Source organism: Catharus ustulatus, chromosome 8 (assembly GCF_009819885.2).
Source record: "Catharus ustulatus isolate bCatUst1 chromosome 8, bCatUst1.pri.v2, whole genome shotgun sequence".
Lineage (NCBI taxonomy): Eukaryota > Metazoa > Chordata > Aves > Passeriformes > Turdidae > Catharus > Catharus ustulatus.
Genome location: NC_046228.1, coordinates 10636828 through 10656807, shown reverse-complemented (window position 1 = coordinate 10656807; position 19980 = coordinate 10636828). Strand labels below are relative to the sequence as shown.

The following is a 19980-nucleotide window of genomic DNA, read 5'->3' as shown; positions in this document are numbered from 1 at the left end:
ATGGCCTCCTATTTCCCTTTCAGGTTATTTGAAAAAGGTTTTCTATTCAAATATAAAAAGACAATGCTGGTCTGATTTTGACTGCATCCTTTTTCCCCAGAGGTTATAGGGCCCATCAGACTGGCAGCTGAGTGCTGTGCAGATTATAGAGCCAGCAACTTAACAAAAATCTCTCAGCAGCTCAAGACAGGCAGTCAGGGCCTGCTGGGGAAGACTGGCAGCTATTAATAAGTGACAAGGAACCTGCCATCTCTTCAGTCTCTGTGTCCTTTCCACCCAGCTTTGTTTCTTCCTAATATATGGAAACACATATTTTCCCATTAATTCTGAGGGGGTGTCTCCTTTTTTCCTGGTCTGCCATAGAAAAGAGAGCATCTTTGTAGCATTACAGCTATGAAAGAGAAAAAAATCCTCTAATTTTATCAAAAGTAAACACAAACAGAAGTTCAGTAAAAGAACCATTTGGGATGGTTTTGGTTTTTTGTTTGTTTGTTTGTTTGTTTTTAATGCTAGACAGTGTAATCATATAAGCACTCAGCTGGTTTTCAGGAAAGCCAGTCTCAGGGTTCTGCTTGGCCTGACCAGAGCTGAACTTTAGCCTTTGGTATGACAAAAAGGTACCTACATGCTCAGTTCACTGAGGAACCCACTGCATTTTTATTCTACTTCCATCCTACCCTGATTTGTCTTCACAGATAAGATACTTCAAGCAATTAAGAAAAAAGCTCTCAGGAAGCAAGTGTGAAGAATCTGTGTTTGGGCTTTCCCATCTGTACAGCAACTGAAGCTACTCAATTCTCTCTTCACTGTGTAACAACCAGGAAGTGGGGCTTTCTCCTACCACAGAAAAGCTGAGATTCTGAGCAACCACCCAACTCCAGCAGCTCAGGCTTGAAGGAAAACCAGAAGAAAATTAATGGGAACATCTACACAGATATGTACCTAGCCATAAAATACAGCAGTAAAAGTACATTAGTAGAATGAACAACACTTTGTGCAGAAAATTTGCCTTGGAGAAAGATCAGATATCACTATCTCCTTATGGAGTCATTTAATGCACAATACATGTGGTGTTTCTGAATTTCTATTCCTTTTCAACTCAGCGTCTCTCATAGATACTCCCACCTATCTAGGATCATTGAAAAGAGATTTTATCTTCACACCCAACTACACAGCACACACTGCAATGCATGCTAGGGAAATTCACACAACTTCCTTGCAGAAGAAACTCATTTGGGTGATGGGGGAAATAATGGGTGAAAGGAAACGATGGCTTTATACCTCCCACTGGCAAAGCACAGTACCAGTTTAGAGTGATGTTCATAATCAGGAGGATACATCTTCCTCTGCCTCTTAATGCATCTCACCAGTGAAATGACTCTGTGTAATAGCAGCAGGAAGCTGCCAGCCAGGGCAGAAAAGTTCTTGAATCCCCCCATGTCTCCTCCTACATAAGGGGAACTCGAGCTGCAAATAATTCCTTGCTCACCAGGAATCAAGTCTCTCTCAGGGTGTTCCTGTCACAAACTTTCACAGAGCTGAGTACATAGAGTCCCTCAATGCTACATCCTAATGACAAAGGCAAAATGACCCTTCCTTGCCCTAGCTGGTTCAGTGACCTGCACAATATTCACCAACAATTCTGTCCACACACAGATCTGAGTCCCACCCAGTAGCTTCAGCCTTCCTAAAGGACTCTGTGCCTTCCTAGTGATCAGCTCATGCCTTGATGCTCTACTTTACACACACCCCCCACTCCACAAGCACAGCAGCCACTGCCAGGATCACACTCAAAAGTCAGCTTTGCTAGCCTTATTTGATTAATTGTGAGCTTTATTTGTCCTTTTACATTTTGACCAATTATTATTTGATAGGTCAGGAAAAAAAAGGATAGTTCCAAGCAAGCCACTGTGTTTCAGTGTAAATGGCAGTCTATTTATGCTGCACAAACATATCATCAGTACATATTTAAACATACATTTTTACAGCAAATCTTTTCCAGGTGCTTCACTAAGTCCTCCAAGAAAGATCTGATGACACATGCCTGGCTCTTTCTGCAGCAACAATGAGCTTTGCCTGGTTTGCCTGCTCCTGAGGTTCAGATGACAAATATTTGGGACCTGGATCTGAAAACCTTAGAGCTCAGATCTCAAGCTTGTATAATGCTTTCAGCTGAAGTATCTCCCTGTTAACCCAAGCTCAGCCCCAAATACACTCTTTCCTTTTGGTGATTAGAAGTGGATATATCCCTCTGAAGAGATTAGTACAATTTTACCCAGCTCTGCAAAATGACTGCATAGATATGACAGGAATGGAAGAATCAGAACACAAAGGGTGTTTTGCTTTCTGTTTATGAACTGGTAAGTACTGTGTGGCTTCTTTCCCCCTAGACATCAGCTCCAGTCTAGCTTGTCTGCAGTTATTACACAGCCACAGCAGACAGAGGAGCCCTGTGGACCAGAACCAGAGATATTTCTGTTATGTTTTACCAACATCATTTGAGCAAAACAGGTGCAGCCTAGGAAACAGATATGGAAGTTCATAATCTAATTTGCAGAGCAAGAATGACAAAGTACATTGAAACATTGGATGCCTTTAAAGTGGCATGAACGTGGTGCATTTGTTATTTACAGTATATTGCTAATATATGTCAGCATTAATATTCATTATCTTGATTTACACGTTTCTTTCATGCAGAAAATGGATTTGGATTCTTTCTGATTTACTTGATAACACTTCTACATTTCATGACTGACTGCAGCAGAGAACACATTTTTAATAGGCTTAATAAATTTACATCATCATTAGTGCTGAATATTTTATCCTCATGACCAGGGAGTGAGAGCACATCACTAAATCCTTAACTGAATCTGATCCTTCATAATATCAGAGTATGGCTCTTCAAGATAAGTCAAGGCAGAACTTACATGAGATTGATTGGACAAACACACATAAGGCACAAAATGCAATGGTTTTACTAGCCCTTATAATTTAGGGAATGTAAAACTGGTAAAACTTACTAGAACTTAAGTTTCCTGCTAAACCAAGAATCTGCTGTGGGCTGTTTCCTAGGTAGGTCACTTGGGGAGGTTTGGGTGCACTTTTTTGTAGTTGCCCCTCCCCACCCTTCATCTTTATGGGAGCTTGTTCTGATAACAAAAAGAACATCCAAGGAAACTTTGGCAGCCAAGTAGAAGAGTTGACTGTGCTAGAAGTTTTTATTACTGTTAGTCACCAGGGTAAAATGAGCCCTCTTAGGTACAAGAATTGATTGCTATAGAAACTGTTAGGTCCCTAGGGGTCCTGATGGCTGAACAGAGTGTCCCCACACACAGGAAAAAGGCTGCACTGAGCTCCACAAACAGGGCATAAAAATCCATGTTCTAAGCCCACTTGCAGTGCAAGCAGATCTCCCACTGTGATCAAACCATAAAAAGATACTGCTCCCTACATGAACAGCTGAGTGTGCAAACCCATTGCTCCCTCCCCCAGACACCCTCCAGCATCCCCACACAGACCAGCCAGAGGTTCCTACCTTTACAGGGGAGAAAATGAAAAAAGGATTAAGCCCAAAGACACAAGGAAATGCCATTGTTACAATTTCACTGAAGGCCCGTGGGAGATAATGTAGCAGCATTTATCAAGCTCTGATACTCATTTAAGAAAAGTGACTTACACTGAGCAACTGGGACATCGTATTTATAGATAAAAGCCTTTCAAATAGTCCTTTTCAAGTTCCTTTCTCCCACAAAACTGCTGGCTAAAATGTGCTTAATGAGACTTTTCTTCCCCTCACTTTTTCAGTTCCTCTCATATGGATTTGCTTCTCTTACCTTCTACTTCAGCTGAAAGACCCTAATCTGCTGTGGCAGAGCACCCTGTGTCACTAAGCCACACACTATGACCTCATTAGTGTGGCTTAGTGTATCTGAGCAGAAGATAAACGTGAGTTGAAAACACTCAATCTGCAAAACAGAAGTAAAGAACCTGCATAAAAGGTGCAATACATATGAATACAGTAACAGGCATAATCTAGAAATTCCCCTTGAAGAAAGTAAGCAAATACAAACTTTCAAGTGTCCTGTTCTCTATTCCAGAGAAGAAAATCTCCACAATCACTTGGACAGTTCAGGGTGGATGTAGTTCTGCAGAGAGGGCAAGCAGCCAGGAAACTGCATGCAGAAACATCAACATGGAGGCTTCAAAACACCTGAAGCATTTATAGCCACAGGGCTGGGGTCAGCTCTGACTCTTCTCTGGATCACAACTCAAATTCCCTTCCTGAAAGGACAGAGGTGCAGCATGATGTGCAGTGGTGGTGGTGGAAGGAATGGATAAGTAAACTGATGGAAGGGTTAAAACAGCAGTTCAAGGTTAAATAAAAAGGCCGTGTAAAAGTTAGCAACAGAGCTAGAACAGATCCATCTTTAGCTTTCCAAGAATGACAAAAAAAAAAGCAACTATAAACAACCCCCACTTTACATATGGGAAATTAAATCCAGATCTACATGAGATTTTTCAGCATCCTTGAGATTTCTTTATGGCATATGTGCTGAAGCCTCCTTAATGCAGAAACTAGAAGCAATAAAGGGCAGGTTGCAAATTTTAATCACTCCTGAACTGGGGAGTTCAGAGTTCAGGCAAAATGTTGGAGTGTCAAGATTATCATCAATAGCTTCCAGAAATAGCACAGCAACAGACTATGATTTAAAATACCCTCACACTAAGCAAACTCTGTATCTTCCTAATTCCTGGCTGAAAAGGAAAGTTTAACTACTGTTATTTTTATACCAAGTTCCAGGAAATGACTCATTTCTGACCAAATACAGAGCAATAAGAAGGCAAGGAGGTGAATGGCAGCACTCATGGCTTGACAGCCTCTCAAGGTCCTGAGGGAAAGTGTCGCTCATGCACATCTTTCCAGAGCATCATATTTACACAAACAGGAAAAGATTAGTCCTCCCACAGCTGTCTACAGCTCATGGATACTGTGCACACTACTCTGACATTTTTATTTATTTGAAATGTAAGCTTATCTTACTCCAGTGGTAAAAAAACATCTCCTAACTTTCACAACTTAATCCTCTTTTTGATCTGAGAGATATCTACAGGACGAAGAAAAATAAATCCAATACACTCAGTTAATTGCTCAGTGACAGATAATCTTTCCTCCTCCATTTTCTTTCTCTTCTATAAAAAGAGTAACAAAAAGTAAATAAAAACTTCTCAACTAAAACTGTGGAAAAAAATCTGCTGAGAGGATAACAGCATAATTAAAGTCAGGCCCAGCCTGATGCAGAGTTTCATTTACCATGTACAGAAGCAGCAGCTCACTTGCCATCCAAAGCTCAGTACACACAGAGCCTTAGCAATTTGGAAGATTATACAGATTCTCCCCTTCTCTTCTCTTTTCCTGTATTTCATCCCTTCATGTCTGTCACCTGTGGTCTTTTAATTCGTCAGCAGTTTTAGAAAGATGATCTCCATCCGTTAGTGTTGCAGCCAGCTCTAGTTAAACTGGCTGAGAAATAAAGAAATGTAATCCTAGCAGGAAGTAATGTGTTTATAAAGAGGATAGATTCATATCCTGTAGGCAGTGGCATACTTGGGTTATAGGTGGTTACAGTCCCATCAGTAAGACTGCTTAAATCACCCAAATACACTTTGGAATGACAGATGTGCTTATAACCAGCTATTAAATCAATGACTCGTGTTGGTGACGTGCTTCTACAGCCCCTCATCACTCACCAACCTTTTGGGAGTGCACTCAGCACAGGAGCAGGAGTGGTATTTCCTTGCCATGTATTTGCTGAAGATTCCTCTTCAGCTGTGGGTACCTGCAGAACTGCCTTCCCCCTCTGTCCTTCAGAAACAGAACTCCTGATATCAGAAAGCAAACCAGACATGAGATTATGCTTTCTTCCTTTCCCCAGCATGAAACCCAGAGGCATGAAATAAATTGCAAGATACGTTTCACCCCTCTCTCAAACCTACTTTTGTTCTATCCTTTCCAAACAAACAGGGAGATTTAAATTAATATGTCACTTAAGCAGCCAGGTGGAGCAACAGCTAATAACCTCTTTCAGTACATAGAATAATAAGATATGCCCACCTCACCATTTCTTTCCATCACATTAAGAACAGAGAAGCTGTCCTGGGATCTTCATAGGCACATTCATCAGTGACCTGAAGGCATGGCTGTATGCTGAGGGGGGATCTAACAGCAGAGCCAGACTCAGGACACAGCACAGGGTAACCAGCACAGGCTTACTTAGGATAACAGGACAGAGGAAAATCCAAGTGCACTGACAGCTTCCAGAGCAGCCATGAGCACTCAAGGGCCAACCATGAATAATGGAGCACTGCAAAGACAAGTGGGTTGATTCTGGTTCTCCAGCATTTCCCAGTTCAGAGCACTTGCCAGGGATTCTGGGTGGTTGGCCATGCAAATGCAATCAAGTCCTGACAAGTGACATGTGCCAAGTGAAGCTGAGGGCTTCAAAGCAAGACAAGTAGCTCCTGAAATAATTTATGGAATTCCTTGTTCTAAGATGTCACAATATTGAAAATTTTACCAGTCCCCAAAAGATATTGAGAAGGTCAGCTCATGGAATATCAATCCTCTGGTATATACTAAAAAAAAAAAGAAAATTATTCAGGTCCTGATACATTTTACACTGAAGGCTGAGGGTAAGTTAAACTTTAAGAATGAATGCTAGTATAATATTAGAAAGAAGTGTCAGATCTGATAACCATTTCCATATGGTCTTAGTGCCAGCCTGTTTGGAGACATTATGTGGGAGCTGCACATACCCTGGCTCTGAGCTTCCCTGGGACCTGCAAAGCAGCTGCACAGTTCCTTCTATCTCTTTCCAAGTCCTGTTTTCTTCTCTTATCCCTCTCCTGCTCTGCTTGCCAGAGGTACCAGAGACATAAATGACTAATGAATGTTTCCCCCAATTAGTATTTTGACATCTGGTAGTTTTAGAAGCAGACCTGAAATGACCAGGCATAGAAATTGGGAAGAATAAACAGGAAAAGCAGTGTGCTTTTAACCCTTTTCCTTGCCACTGGCTGATATAGTCTCAGGGAAGATCACACAGGAGTCAAGAAACTGTAAAATTCAAGAATTAGAATCGGGCTACTTTTATGGAACACTAAGATCAGGAGTGTGTAAATAGACTGAGAATTATTTTTCATAAAATACTCTTATTTTTACGTTTTATCGGACATTTTTTGGTAATAGAATTCCCAATTAGAGGAAACAATCATGCTATTTTTATGTTGTTAATCATATTCTGAAATCAGGATTGAGGTAAGGAAAAGTGCCCTGCCCTCACTGTAGGACTGCTGCACAGCTGAGATCCCAGCTATCTGTTACATCCTCCAGTGACATCCACACAGCCCCTCCCTTCTTCATCAGGGCAAAATTTGATGTCATTGTGGAATGCTCCACAGAAACCAGAATCAGAAAAGAGCGCAGGGTCATCAGCACAAATTTGCACTGCATTCATACATCCCATCAGGAAGTGTGCTTTCCACTCTGATGTGGCTGTCCCAGTTTCAGTCAGAAAATAGTATTTCAACACAATCCTGCATCACATAAGCAGATCTTCAGCACTGTCAGCAATGGGGAAGGAGGTGCCTGTGCATGCTGAAATGCCATCACTTCAGCAATGATGAGCACAAACTCCCTGTGAAGAAACATTGCCAAAGCCACAATCCTGAAAGAACCTTTATGTGTGCACACACCACAGTAAAGACAAGGGAATAGAAAGTCATGGTAGCAAGGTGTATGAAATGAAATGATTGATTAACCTCCCATAGTGGGATGAAAACACATTTATTCAACCCCACAAAATAATTCTGAGTATTTCTGTTACTGCTCAGAATAAATCCTAGAAGTTCTGTGTTTCTTTAGGTTTTAGTCTGTTTGGTTTATTTTTTCAGGCCAGTGGGTGAAGCCGTAGCCCAAGCTCAGAATATCCTTCATGTCAAAAATCTCTCCTCTGTCATTCTATTAAAACCTGCTCAGCTGCTGAGCAAAAAGGTTATTTGTTGTACTTCTGACCCAAAATTCTCCCTTAGAAAAGAAAATCCCTTTGCTATACAAGTGTATTAAACAAGTTCATTCTAACAAGAAGTTTTAGTTTTAAATACCCAGAATTTTCTTCTATCCAGCCAGTAGCCTATCCACCTTCATCAGTAACCTGAATACAAAACTCCTAAACTCCCCACCAAAGTTTCACAGGTGAAGCCACAAGAAAACCTCTCTTTCAGTTCATGAAAGTAGTACTAGGGACACATGAAAGAGGAAATACATCTCAGATTAATTTTTCAGAGAAATAAATACAGGCACCCTCTGCTCACATTGAATCCAAATAACTACCTTAAGAAATTGTTCACAGCCCAGCTCCTTCCTTTGGTTCACATAGTGCATGATATGCTTTTAAATCATGAAAGTATCAAAACATTCCCTACAAATTGGTCCAGCAGTCAAGTTCACACAAGTGGAAATCAATTATCTAGTACTAATCCCATCAGTTCTAATAACAGACATTGAACATTCACTCACAGGTATTCCCCCAGTCTCAGCACTGGCTTTTCATAAGGATCAGTTGGGCAGACAGCCATGAGATCCTTCATTACAAACAATGACTTTGGGCTGTTCAGTTCTCCCAAAAGTAAACCACTTGGTTGATTTCAATTTGAATAAGACGGGAAAGGGGAAATCAAAAGATGGAATATCTGAGAAGTACCTTATCTAGCTGAAACAAGACAATCAGACTTCAGCCTTTTTGTCCTTGAGTATGAAAGAACAGGAGTGAGAGAGGGTTTAGCTAGAAACCTTCCAGCACTTTTAAAGAAATCCAATTAAATTAAATAAAAAGAACTGTATCAGGCTTTTCCTATTTTAGTAAGGTGGTAATTATTAACTCAATTTATCTACATACCTCCAAAGAGAGCTCTCTGTGATGCTTCCCAGGTTGTAGTCATACAGCTTTGTCAGAATTAGAATCACCTAAAGGCAAAAGAAGAAATCATGGTTAGTCTCAAACAATTACAATCTCACAGAACTGAAATGACCCCGGGGAGGGCTTAGGATTCCTTTAATGGGTGCTTAACATAATTGAATGAATTGTTAAAAGCATTTGCCTAAACTGACACGGAAAGAATTTACAGAGCTATATGTTGAGCCCTTTTTTGGACCTTTTTTTTTGTTCAGTTCCTCTGCATGACATCTCCAACAGATTTTTCCCTTAGTCCCAGGAGGCAGAGAGCAGTGGGAATGAGTTCAGATCTAGACAGAGTTTCACAATGCAAGACGAGATCTTGTATGCAGCAGAAACAGTGACTATTTTCTGCTCTGTTTCACAGACACTGAAGCTGCTGATCCTTTTCATAGCTGTGGTGCACAGATAACCCACAGATCTGTCTCCAGTCAAACACTTTCTGGTTGCAGCGGATTATTTGACACAAGCAAATGATCACCAGTTTTGACTTGGGAAACTCTGGCTGGGCATCAGGAAAAAATCTCAATAAGGATAATACTTAACAGCTGGACAGACAACCCAGAACATCTGTAAAGCCTCCATCCTTGGAGTTTTTTTAACACCTGGCTAGACAAAGTCATGGCTGACCTGATCTACAGCTGGTGACATCAGTGCTTTGAGTAACAGGTTGAACTGTGGACCTCCAAATATCTCTAGTAACCAATGCTTCTGTAACTTCACTGAAAAGTTTTGGGTTTAGTCAGAATGGAAGTGTTTGCAAGTTTATGACTTTTATTAGCTCTTTTGATAAACAGCTTTTCCCTCCTGCCAAAACAGGCACTTCTGGAATAAAATTATTTACCAGGGAGAGGAAAGCAATTTTAACAAAAAGAATTTGCAGCAAAAGATTTCAATCTGCTCTTTTGTTAGTGTCTTTAAAAACTAATTTCTGGCTTTCAAGATGATGGGCTTCTTTAACAATATCTACATTTGGGACAAACTACCATAACATTACAATTGCTACTAATTTATTTTGCATGTCTCCCTGCCAGGTCACTGTATATCTTATCCTCCTCCCTATGCCATTAAAACTGCAGTAAATTAGAGACTCAGCTCTTACCTGACAAAATCTCTGATCTATATACTCTTATTATTTTAAGCCTGGGCTCCTCAGAAATGAAGCTCACAGAAACACAATCCCCCAGTTCTTTGATAAAATCACCAACTTTAACCAATGTGGCTGAGTAGCAAAGCACTGTAGGACGCTCAGTGTCCCTCAGCCCAATGCCAGCTGGCACCAGCATGGCACAGGAATTGCCACAAGGGGAGGAGCAGACCTCACCACTGCCTTTTCCAAAGCCAAAAGGACATCTACCTCTGACACACCCATTGCCCTGAAACAGCCACAGTGGTAATTATCTCCTTCCAGTACCCCAGCACATGAGACAGCAAAGAGAGCAGCACAGGGAGCAGAGAACACACCTCTGACAAGACATCTCTTTCTACAGCCCAACTCCTAAATCCCTCCCAGCATGGGGAAAGGCAGCCCAAAGCATTTCCTATCTGCATGAGCACAAGACAGGTGCAGCTCATGGGAAACTCACACAACAGCCACAATTCCCCTCTGCCACCCAGGGCACTCTGACATCCCCTCTGCTCCCCAGGGCACCCTAAAACAGACATCCCTCTGCTCCCCAGGGCACCCTGATAACCCCTCTGCTCCCCAAAACCCAGTGCTGGCAGGGAGGAGCTTCCCTCTCTCCTGGCAGGTCCCTCTTTGAGGAGACAGCCGAGACAGAATCCAGAGCCAGGGTGGGCACATATTCTCTGCCAAGGCTAATGCCAGTCAGGGCTTTGGAAGTCCTTATTTCAACCTCCACCCTCCCAGAACTCTCATCAGTGCCAGCAGGGCAGCTGTTTGCTCCACATACAGCTGTGCCACTGCCACAACTCAGCATCCTCTGCACAGGTCCGCAAATCCCTACTTAGCAAGGAAATAAAAATCAAGGAGGGAAGACCAAGGAAGGGGATGGGATGTGCACATAAAGCCTTTCTGAACACCCAGTGAAAGGTAGCAGTGAACTCCCTGGGACCTGCACAGTTCCTTCTCTTTCCAAGTCCTCTTCTCTTATCCCTCTCCTGCTCTGCTTGCCAGAGGTACCAGAGATGTAAATGACTAAATGAATGTTTTCTCCCATTAATATTTTGACATCTGGCAGTTTCAGAAGCAAACCTGAAGTGAGCAGGCATAGAAATTGGGAAGAATAAACAGGAAAAGCAGTGTGATTTCTCCCTCTTCCTTGCCACTGGCTGGTGTACTCTTGGGGAAGATCATACATGAATCAAGAAACACTTTCCCCATGTGCAAAATTCAAGAATTAGAATGAGGCTAGTCTTATGGAATTCTAAGATCAGGAGTGTGCAATTATTGGTGCTAAATAGACTGAGAATTATTTTTCATAAAATACTCAGACTTTTACTTTTTCCCAAGTGGAGAAAATTTACAAATCTTAAAACAGCCATGAAAGAAAACTCCATCAAGAATTTTAATCTCATCATTTAAGGGAAAAAAATTGTAATTGACATCCCAAAAAGAATATTAAATGAAAAAAAAATTAAAAGTATCAATAGGAGAAATCAAAACATTTCCCCTCCAGAGGGCTGTAATGTCTCTTTTGTTCTTTTTTCTTCCTCAACCCACACAATCTCAAAGCTCTGTAGTTGTCTTGGATCTGATGGGGGAAGAAAGCCAGCTGCACTCCATCACAATTCTTTTTGGTATAGCTCTAACAATCCTTCAGCAGAGGCATCCCTGGACCCACCCAAACATGCATGTCAGTCACTGACCAGTTACATCAAGAATACTGCTATATCCTGACTGCCTAGTAAATTTAGGATAAAATCTTAGCATTCAGCATTCCCAAGATTTGTGTTTGACACCGTACCATGGCAGACACATGCACCAGTTCCTGGATTAACAGCTTAGGTATCTCCACTTGGTGCAGGAACTATTATCCTTTGAAGAGGTACCACACATAAGAGCTTTTTCTCTTAGAAGCTCTTTAACTTTTGAAAATCTGTATCAGTTTACAAACGTCTTTAAGACTGTCCATGGTTTCAGCAGTCTGCTTGTGTCATTTACTATGGTTCAAATACCAATAACAGATCTGTTCAAACATATATGTACAAAACAAACAAATAATTGGGCAGAAAATTAGTTACTTCTGCCCTAGAGGTCACTCTTCATTTACTTGAGTAACCTATGCAAGGCCATGATTTTGGATATATTTACTTTTTCAGAAACAATTTTTCTTCTTCACTGTTCTCATTTCTTTGTTATTTAGCCTGCAAAGGTTAGTTCATGTTTAAGATTGTTTCTTTTCATTTTTGCTTTTTTTCCACCCTCTGTGGCTGTCACTGTGCAGTACTGAGGAACCTAATGAACAGAGACATGCATATTATGTTGTTCTAAATGTCAGAATAGGGGCTGTGAAGAAGCACAGTAATGAAACTAAAATAGTGTCTCGCCTTTTCTTCATTTCTTGCTTTGTTTTTGCTTTCTGGGACTGTGTGTTTTTCTCCCTTTTTTACCACTTACAATGCAAGCTAACAAGAGTATGAAGAAAAAAAAAAAAGAAAAAAAAAGCAAACTAGAAATAGAATGAAAAGGAACTAAAAATCCAGTCTTATTCCAGCTCTGCTGTGAATACAGATAACCCTTCCTCTTGCATAGAAATACAAGGCTTCAGAAAGTTTGTTATTCATTAGGATCAGCACTTGAAGCGGATTATTCTGCCACAGCAGGTGGGAAAGAGAAGGAGAAACAAAAACTTTATCACTTCTGCACTGACAGCTCAGAGCAAAGATCTGATCCTGGGTTTACCACATCCCAAAGTGAGTGCACCTACCAAGAGACAGAGCACTAAAAATGGGTTTAGTTACTCACACAAAGTGCAAGAAACAGACACCTGGGAAGAGACTGACAAAAAGGTCTTGAATCTGGCTCACCATCTCCCAAAGGAAATCAGTTCCCAGTGGCTGTTCTGGGAAGGACAAGGCATTCACAACTTGGACACCACCATGTTTTCTTCAAACCATAAGAACATTTTCAACAAAACCCCCATATTTTGTTAATCAATTCTGAGCTGTAACTGCTTTTTAAAACTTGAGATGTGAAGGATCATCTGTAGGTTTCAAAACATAAATCAGTGGCTGGGCAGAAGAGAGTTCTCTGTGAACTTGCTAGATGGGACCCTAAAAGGATCTTTGGTATCACAATTCCAGGGCAAACATGGCTGAATTTCTCCCAGACCTGCTTTGGCTTATGACCAAGTGATCCATGCTGTCTCACCATACCCTTCCTTGCACTTCTGCCCCAGGTTTACAACTGGCTTACATCTTTGTCTTGACCCTGTTTTCAACTATTCTGTAAATACTTCAGAAAGGCTCCCTGAGGATATGGGTCAGAGCTTGTCCTTTGCCACAGCGCAAGTTCCAAATGTAATTAAATGGTTTCCCCCCTTGGCAAAAAAAATATTTCTGTCATCAAACAGTGCTGAACTATCTGGCCAGGAAGGTAGTGACAGTCTACACTCTGCTACTGATCAGGTTCATAACTCACTAGAAAGGAAGCAACAGGCTGCACTCTGTGCCACTGTAACTCATCTGGGGTCATGAAGTGTGTCCTCAGAGCAAATGAGCCAACACTGCTGCAGAAACCAGCACTGAGGAACTCTGCACACTGAGCCAGGCTGCTCTAACACTCCCCAGAACTCACTGACCATGGCAAATTTACTCCTGGGAATGCTATGTGAGTACTGTGTCAAAGGATGTCCATACTCATTCAAGCTCAGCTAAACACGGACTATAACAATGACCATGTTCGAGGTTTGATCACCATTATTAGCACCCACTACACAACATGGTCGGTGATAATTCAAATTTATTTACACCAACAGAGCTCTTATTTTCAGTACATTTTATCAGAGGTATTCCTATCACCATTCCCAGGTCCTCTCAGTGCTTTCCATATTACACAGCACAATAGGGTCTAAATTCACAACCAACACTTTCATGGCTTTGTAGTGATAGAAATTTTTTCAAGCAGAACACCACCCTGATATTTTAAAGGTGTTTACTGTAGCTTCTGGGGCCCTGAATTTTACAATGTTACCTCTAGACTGAGCTAACCCTGGGCTAGAAAGATGGGGATCTATGGGGATCTATCCCCTATGGGGATCTCGAATCCTACAGGACTCAAATGCTGATTTCAAATCACAATAGACTTTGCTTATGAAGGCAAAACCAGAACTGAACCTCTGCTTTAATGTTTTCACACTTTCATGCTTTACATGCATTTTTGCATGCATTTCAGTCAAGGCTGCAGCTGTCCTGGGATAATCCATAGCACTAAAATCCTTAGTACAGTATTAGTCTACTTTCCTGACTTGAACACCATCAGCAGGAGTTGGGCACAGACTGCTCATCGACATTTTGTTGAAATCATTTGGACGTGGTGTATTTGATAAAATATTTCTAGTACTTGATTGCTAGCCACTTACAGCAGCTTTCTGAATCAGTTTCTTTTGAGGACTGTTCATGTGATCAGATATCTTTTGAAATCCCACGAAACCAAAAAAAGGAAGGTTCCCCTCATAACCTTCAGGACACTACTGTCCTGATTCCTTATCCAGAACCATGGATTTTAACATCTCAAGCTGCTATCTTCTAAGCCTTGAGAGCATACTGATTTCCATCGGTCTCAGAACTGGTAACATGGCAGAAAGCTTCTACTTTCAGTCACATGCCAGCTCCACACTCTGCACTACGAGCTGATCTTCAGGATGTGCCACAGCTGGAGCAAAGAGCAGCTGCCACAGCCTTCTGCTGTGGTGCTTTCCACTGATGCAAGGAGCATGCAACACAGGCAGAGCTGCTGGAACTCAACACATCCCTTCCGCAGTTGGGCTGCTCTGCTGTTAGCAGGTGAAAAGGTTTATTCATAGGCACTGCCTCACTCAGAGACAGGCAGCCTGCAAGGTAATTAATGTGTTAATAAAGCACTGTAATGTTTCACATACAGCCATGTAAAAAATGGTAGCTAGATTTAATGGTGTAACTATATTTGCAAGACTCTCCTGAGGAAACAGTCACACTGCCTTCTAATTGGGAAGAGAGAAACAAATATCCAGGCACAATCAAGACAGTTTAAGTACACCTCAAAGTGCAGTGATCCATGAATCCCTTATTAAACTCTAGAGATCCCTTCCATCGCCTACTTAACAGGAACGTAAGTCAATAACAAAGAAGCACTAAATTAAGTTTTCACGAGCTTGCTGGCCTGCTATAATTGAGCAGGAAAACTAAAGGACTTGAAGCTTTTTTTATGCATTATGAGTCAATAAACCATCATTCTCTGGCTGTCGTGTTTGAGAGTTTGCACATTTAAAAACTGGAAATAATTGGGCACCTATCTGTTCCCTTCTTCATCTCTACTTTCCCAATATCACCCAGACCCCTGGGACTGTAAATGAGGGGGAACACAACCAGAACACAGGAATATTCTCAATTAACTGTTTGGTGAGACAGCCACATGAGGAAATGTTTCCAAATAAATTCACAAATAAGCCTGAATAATTCACAACTGAGAATTTCACAGACTGCTCATTAGTTAAAAAAAAAATTGAGAGAACTCACTATTTGGGGCAAATTACTTATACAAATCTTGTTCTTCATATGATTTTTTAGCAATTTTATACCAGCCAGCAGTATCAGGGACTGTACCAAGTACTCTAGCAGGAACTATGGAGTCATGAAGACTTTTGTGATTTCCACATGGACTGCAGATCAACAGGGGTGCAATGGCAGAGGAGAACAACCACACAGTTAGACAGCTAAACAACCAACCCTCCATTTCACTAATCTCTGTTACAAAGAACCCATAGGGTAAAATTCCTTTATTTTTCTGCATCCATCAATGAACAGAAAAAAGGTCTGATATTGCCCACTATCCTACCCATGGCACAAGAGACAGAAGTTTAGAGAGAAAGAAATTTAAAATTGTCCATGTAGAGGGTAGCACTTCCCTTTAATAACTTCCCTAAGTCATCAGATTACACTCTTCCTAATTCAGAAACTATTGCAACTATTGTGCCTAATAATAAAAGGATCAGAGAGAGCAATCAAGGATGATCAAAGATGTGGAATGACCTTTTCTTAGTGAGAAATTACTCCAAATATCAATCCAAGAAAGACACAAAGGAGACATGAAAGACATCTGTAAAGTCACAAGTGTACCAAATTTATTTTTCATTACTTTTCAGCATACAGGACCAAGCAAGACCAGGAAGTTAAAAATATTACATATATATGAGTAGGGAAGTTCCTTCCCACTGCATTTTGTGGATATCAAAAATTTACTATAAGCTCAAGGGGAGACAGAAGTTGAAGAAAAAAAAAGTGCATTGAGGCCAATTAAATAAAACTGTATGTAGCAATGTTTGTGCAAGTTTTCCCAGGTTTACAACTTTAGCCACATTTAAAGAGAGAATATGGCAAATTCTTTTGTTCTTACAGCTATCATGGGTAGCTTTAGAACTTATGAACCTATATAAATTTATTATTGTCATTCCTATTTTTGGCATCTATAAAATCCACCTGTAGGCCAGAAATTCAATGTCTGCCAAAACCAGATACCAGCATTTCCTTTCTTAATCTTGTATAATTCAATCAAGCAAGATGTATGGCAGTTTTTATTATACTCAGCTTGCAGGGGTCCCTGGCATAGTGACAACTTTTAGAATAGACAGCAACACAAATTATTATAAAGAAAGGCAAAATGTAGCATCATTCTCCCTCGAACCTTTTAAAGATAGCCCCAGTCTTCATGCTTGTCATCAGGATGAAACAGAAATTTGTTACAGTCTGAAAAGAATTTAAAATACTGCCATCACCAAAGCAGAGAGGAGACTCTAATAGCTAAAGCCCAAAGGTCAAGACACTGAGTTACTGCTTTTCCTGGATTTGGAAAAAACCCAAACCTAGACCTATCACATTCCAGAAAAACACCTTGGCCACTGACATGCTGATATGGTACTTATAAAGTAGAATTAATTCCCTGCTCTGAGTCCTTTTCTTCCACACTGAAATCCCTTTTCACTAATTCCTCTTTCATTCAATAAGAACCTGCTTCATGGAAATATTTCTGAGCAGCTGCAAACATGATTAACTAAACCAAAGGACTAAACACAAACCCACTAAATTAAAAGGAGCAAAAGGAAAATCTAGCGAGTAAATGATTTTATAGAAAAAAAAAGAAAAGAAAAGAAAAGAAAAAAACCAGAGATACTCAGGTTTCTAAGAAAATGTAATAACCAAATTCCTTCCAGTGGCAGAATCAGACAGAAGAGATGGGAAGGAGGACAAAAACAATGGAATAGACATCCTGTCATCTTGAAATGTTTTAATACAAAGGCAAATAATTATGAAAGAGACAGGGTTTCATTTCAGAAGACAAAAGCTGGTATAGAGAGAATCGATTACACACTATAATTGCATTGATGCTTAAAAGCCATTAGCAAGAGAGCTCTGTGCATGTTTTAAGAGGGAAATGTAGTCTTCTGTTTATTCATTTCACTGAATACCCACATAGGCCTTCAGGGGATTATTTCAGAATTAAGACCAGAGAGGGAAAAGCCCTAAACTACTTGGAAAGAAAATTCTTCTCTTACACCCCATTATATTCACTGCCAGTCAGCAGCTTGTGCTTAAACATGCAGCCACTGCCAGTGATTTGGAGTGGACACCCAGAAAGGGTGCAAGGGTCAAGTGGAGAAAAGCACTTTGCTGTTCTGTGCCTGGCTTGCTATTGAAACACTCAGAAACATTCCAGAGGCTCTGGGCTTTGCCAAGGGACAAAGATTTCAAGTGCTGAGAAATCTTTTCTGAAAGAAACTTGGAAAGCCAGCAGATCTACAAGTAAAAACTTGCTTCTGAGGAGTTTCTCAGACACCTGATCTCATGTGCAAACCAGGACTTGCAGCATAGCCAGTGGCAGCTAAAAGCCAGCAGCACACAGCACTCAGAAAAAGAGGGAATATGCAAGGAAAGACTTCTGAAAACATGCCAGTCAGCCGCTAGGATCCTACTTTGTAAGCTCTATTTATGGTGGTGCCTTTCTGGTTAAGACCCAGAAGTTCCTGAAGGATTTAGAAATGCCCATGAACTCCAAACACACCCAGTTTTACCAAACCAGTAATCTAAGCCTCTTCTTGAACATAATTCATCTAACTCTATCTGAAGAAAGCATGAAGAGGAAAAATATTCTAAAGGGCAACCAAGGTGAGAAAGGCTGAGGATACTCATCCTTGGGAAAAGAATCATGTCCTGGGGAAAGGCTGGGGGTGGGGGACACACACAACCAAAATCCTGGGATTTATACAACACCCAGATTGTTTATTTTGGAGCTCACTACAGAATATAAAAGTGAAAAATTAGCATGCAATGAATAATTTATTTAGCACTTTACTATTGTTTCAACAAATCACTTTCATGAAAGCAATGTGTATTCAAGCAATAAATCACTGTTTAGCACTCTGGCACAAGCAAAAGATAATACTTGACAGTATTATTGAGTGATGTTGCATGGCCACAAGGCAACTACAACAGAGATAAGGATGATATCCTTGAATAATAGACTGCCTCCCTCCCACTCCAGGGAAGAAACTTGATCTTGAAGGTAAAACTTCCAGCCTGGGGCAGCAGGGGTAGTGAAACTTCAGACCATAAGGTGCCTTTTGTCTTTAGGTCCCAAAAGTCCCCTGAAAACATTAATTGATCACTCCTTACAAGAGCCCTGTGATGTAAGTTGGTTTTATTACAAACATCAAGCATGCAGAGTTCAGGAGAGTTTGTAGAGAAGTCAGGGTGGGAATACTTATCCTGATGAGCCCCTTGGTCTTCCCTCTTGAAATCATTCTTCCCTGCCCTCTAACACAGGAGGAGGTGGCTTCACAACGTCCTGACCTGCTCTGTTAAGTCACAGCTTCCACCCTGTCTAGCTCTAAAATGACATGAGCCAAAACTTTCCTGTTCCCCTTCTTGCAATCCTACTGGATTTTGCATCCATACAGATGGGAACACAGACTTTTTGGACTGATCTTCAGTCAGTGATAAACAACACTGTGTTAAAAGAAACAAGGTATGTTTTCCAGAAACTGAGAAAACAAACAAGTCTGGTGTAAAGATAATTTTTATTCTGCACAGTCTTTGGCTGCACTGTGTTGGTGACATCTATTCTTCCAAACATCTGTTCATCCAAAAACACTCCCTATGATTCCCCATGCATCTTACACTAACAAATTATAATACAATGCATCACTCCATTGACAAACTTGGTAGGTCTCATGGCAACCCCATAATAGTGGAGTTAAATTAGAAATTAATTTGTCTCAGGCCTAAGATTCAGAAAATGCCTTTTGAGCTCTCTGTCTGCCAACACTAACTTGGTGACTTGTTACTTTTAAATAGTGATAAGAAGAGAAGATGAAAAATCAAGTCCCTGTGTTCTCAGCTTCTCCCAAATCAGCAGAAATGTCAGGGCCAAATTCAGCACAATACATACTTTGTGTGTTAATCACAGGAACAACACCACCAAGCAAGAATTTAGTGCACTTGGTTTGCTATGAACAAACAGGACAAACCATCCATTCAGCTTGGACTCACTGGTCTCCATGGCCAGGAAAAGGAGGAATTAGTGCAACACAGGTTTCCTAGTGTCCCCCTGCACTAGAAAAAGACAGGGCAGAAGGTAAGGACAACTCAACTAATTAGATGTCTTTATTACTGAAAATTTGATCACTCCAAAACTCCAGAGGAGTAAGCCCAGTCTCAAACAGAGACATTTCAACCATCACAGAGTACCTTTTGTCATTTGACAAATTATAATATATGCCTGATTAGACAAGAAAAGTTCCTCAGCTCCCTGCAT

At 40.8% G+C, this 19980-nt stretch overlaps 1 protein-coding gene across 2 annotated transcripts in view; it reads right to left on the bottom strand.

Annotated features, from left to right (window-relative positions):
* The window catches only part of SORCS1 (sortilin related VPS10 domain containing receptor 1), a 265256-nt gene that overhangs the window by 174074 nt on the left and 71202 nt on the right, over positions 1-19980 (bottom strand). For both annotated transcript variants that reach the window (XM_033065652.2, XM_033065653.1), the window contains exon 2: positions 8955-9022. In XM_033065652.2, the coding sequence (XP_032921543.1) occupies positions 8955-9022 (68 nt within the window). The remainder of the gene's footprint in view (positions 1-8954; positions 9023-19980) is intronic.